General features: G+C 34.3%; 1 protein-coding gene across 1 annotated transcript; it reads left to right on the top strand.

The window, feature by feature from the left end:
• Positions 1-1,578: 1,578 nt before the first annotated feature.
• Positions 1,579-1,848, top strand: LOC119061509 (mitochondrial import inner membrane translocase subunit TIM14-like). Its single transcript, XM_053658786.1, has one exon. It carries the CDS (start codon positions 1,579-1,581, stop codon positions 1,846-1,848), a length of 270 nt encoding a protein of 89 aa, XP_053514761.1.
• The last annotated feature ends 347 nt before the right edge of the window (positions 1,849-2,195 follow it).

The raw sequence follows: 2,195 nt of genomic DNA, 5'->3' as shown, positions 1-2,195 counted from the left end.
TATTTTTCTATGCATATGTGAAAACCATGTATAATATATTGATCAAGACCTATTTCAGGTGATTTTTTTAGGAAATCAATAAAATACACCAATGACAAGCAAAATTAATCAGAAACAGGTGTATAACAGGTGTATAGCATGAGTCGCCTAATGAGTAGGAGCTGCCAGAAGAGAAGGTCAGCAAGTTTACATCTAACTTTGTATTTACTTTTTGTCAAATGGTGTGTATTACCAAAAGAAAAATCTGAAATCCAACCAACAAAATTAAGAAATGGTAAACTATTAGCTCTTAGCTGTAGGTCTATTTTAATTAAATCTGTGTGTTCGTTTACTAACCCACAGCTTTGAAAAACTGTTTTGTGTCTGAATAGTTTATATTTAGTGTGCACAGCTGGTGATTTTACATAGTAACTTTCTAACAAGAGGTAGCAACATCAAAATGGAGAGAAGCTAGTGTCGCGTACCAAATACCAAAATGCAATGCAAAACAGTGAATCTTTGAGAACATAGTTGTTGAATTCTGTGATATCTTAAAAATTCGCAAGTGTTTTTTCCCCAAACTGTTTTACATAGAAGCTCTTCCTATGGTTTATCATTCAAGTTAGCAATACTCTTTCAAACTGTTAGTAAGCCTTTGATTTTATTCAAATGGCTGGTCAGTTATAGTGCAATAATTAATCAGTATGTACTGATACCTTCTTAAGAATCCAATTCATAAATAAAATACATTTAGAAAATAATTCATAATTTGGGGAGCTCTCTGCCTCTGACTCCAAACAATAAACATGATTTCTTATATATACTCTAATTTTTTGTTGACTAGTTTATTTTTAGACCTAGGATAGGGCTGTAAACTTGTTGGTCACACACCTTCATGGTTCGGGAAATAAGGGGTTATACTGCTCTTTATAAACAGAAGCTGTCATTTGCATAGAAAAGCAAAAATTTATGTGAAGGAGATATAAGGCATTTTATTAATAAATACAGTATGAAACAGTCGCTTCTCTTTTTTGTAGACTCTACCTACTTTGCTGTTAAAATGTCATCTGTATTTATCAGACCACATGATTCTTGACATTTAAGGTTTTTTCCTTTAAAGCAAATTGTAATTGAAGCTTTGACAATGGGAACTAATTATCAAGGAACTGAACAGTATTTTTTTTTCAAGCAGCAGGCTATAGTAAAAGTGTGAATTATTGGTTATTTGTGATATTCTGTAGCTAAGAACTTTGATCATTATGTGGTTAAGTCTTTCTTTAAGCACTTATTAGTTCTTAGAAATTTCCAGGGCAAGTTTCAGGAATCAAGCTGAATTTATTAGACAAGTTATTCTGTTTTTCTGTCTTCCCAAGTCATCTTTGCATATCGTGTTGAGAAATTGTTTAAAAAATCTTTCATAAAACAAAAAGACCCTACAGTACCTGCATCTGGATGTTTCATTCCTGATAGCGGTGGCTGCCCTGCTTTATGATGGAGGCCTGGGCTGGCGGCCGGGCCCCTCGGCCAGGGTCAGGGAACCACGCTCTCGTTGGAGGCTGGGAAGCTTAGCCAGAGTCATGCAGTTACGTTTTGCAAGCCATGAAGCATATGGAGCCTCAAGTCAAACAAGTTTTACAAAGTCCACCAAAATCTGCCTTCAGTGTTGGCTACAACAAAGGTGGGTTTGAACCCAAAATGACAGAACAGGAAGCAGCATTAATACTAGGTCCCTGCTGCCAACAAATGAAAAATAGATTCACATTGATGAATTACACTTTTAAATCAGCAAGACAGAGAGGATCTCCTTATAAAACAGACAAAACCCATGAAGCTAAAGATTTAGTAGGTCAAGCTAAAAACATGAAGTAATTGTATGATAAATTTTTAATTCTTATTATGTATGTATGCAAGTGCCATCTTTTTATAAAATGTCCCAAACCTACAAATTTTAAAAATGATTTAGCGCAAAGTAAGTCAAAGCCTCGGCATGTTTATTTAAATTTGTGGATTTTAGGTCAGTTTATAGACTATTTGGAGATAACTGCTCAGTTATTATGGATAAATACATACCATTTGAATAGAAATATTATTCATTGCTCATTTAGCAAATACTTTGGTATTTCAAGGCAAAGTCAACATGAAAGTCTCTACTCTCAAGGAACCCCAATCTAATGGGAGAACGATAAACTGGTCATTAAAATATAATGTAATAGCCC

Source organism: Artibeus jamaicensis, unplaced genomic scaffold, assembly GCF_021234435.1.
Source record: "Artibeus jamaicensis isolate MK-2021 breed Jamaican fruit bat unplaced genomic scaffold, CSHL_Jam_final scaffold_584, whole genome shotgun sequence".
In the NCBI taxonomy this organism is placed as follows: Eukaryota; Metazoa; Chordata; class Mammalia; order Chiroptera; family Phyllostomidae; genus Artibeus; species Artibeus jamaicensis.
The sequence above is the reverse complement of the archived record's forward strand: the minus strand, read 5'-3'. Positions and strand labels throughout refer to the sequence as shown.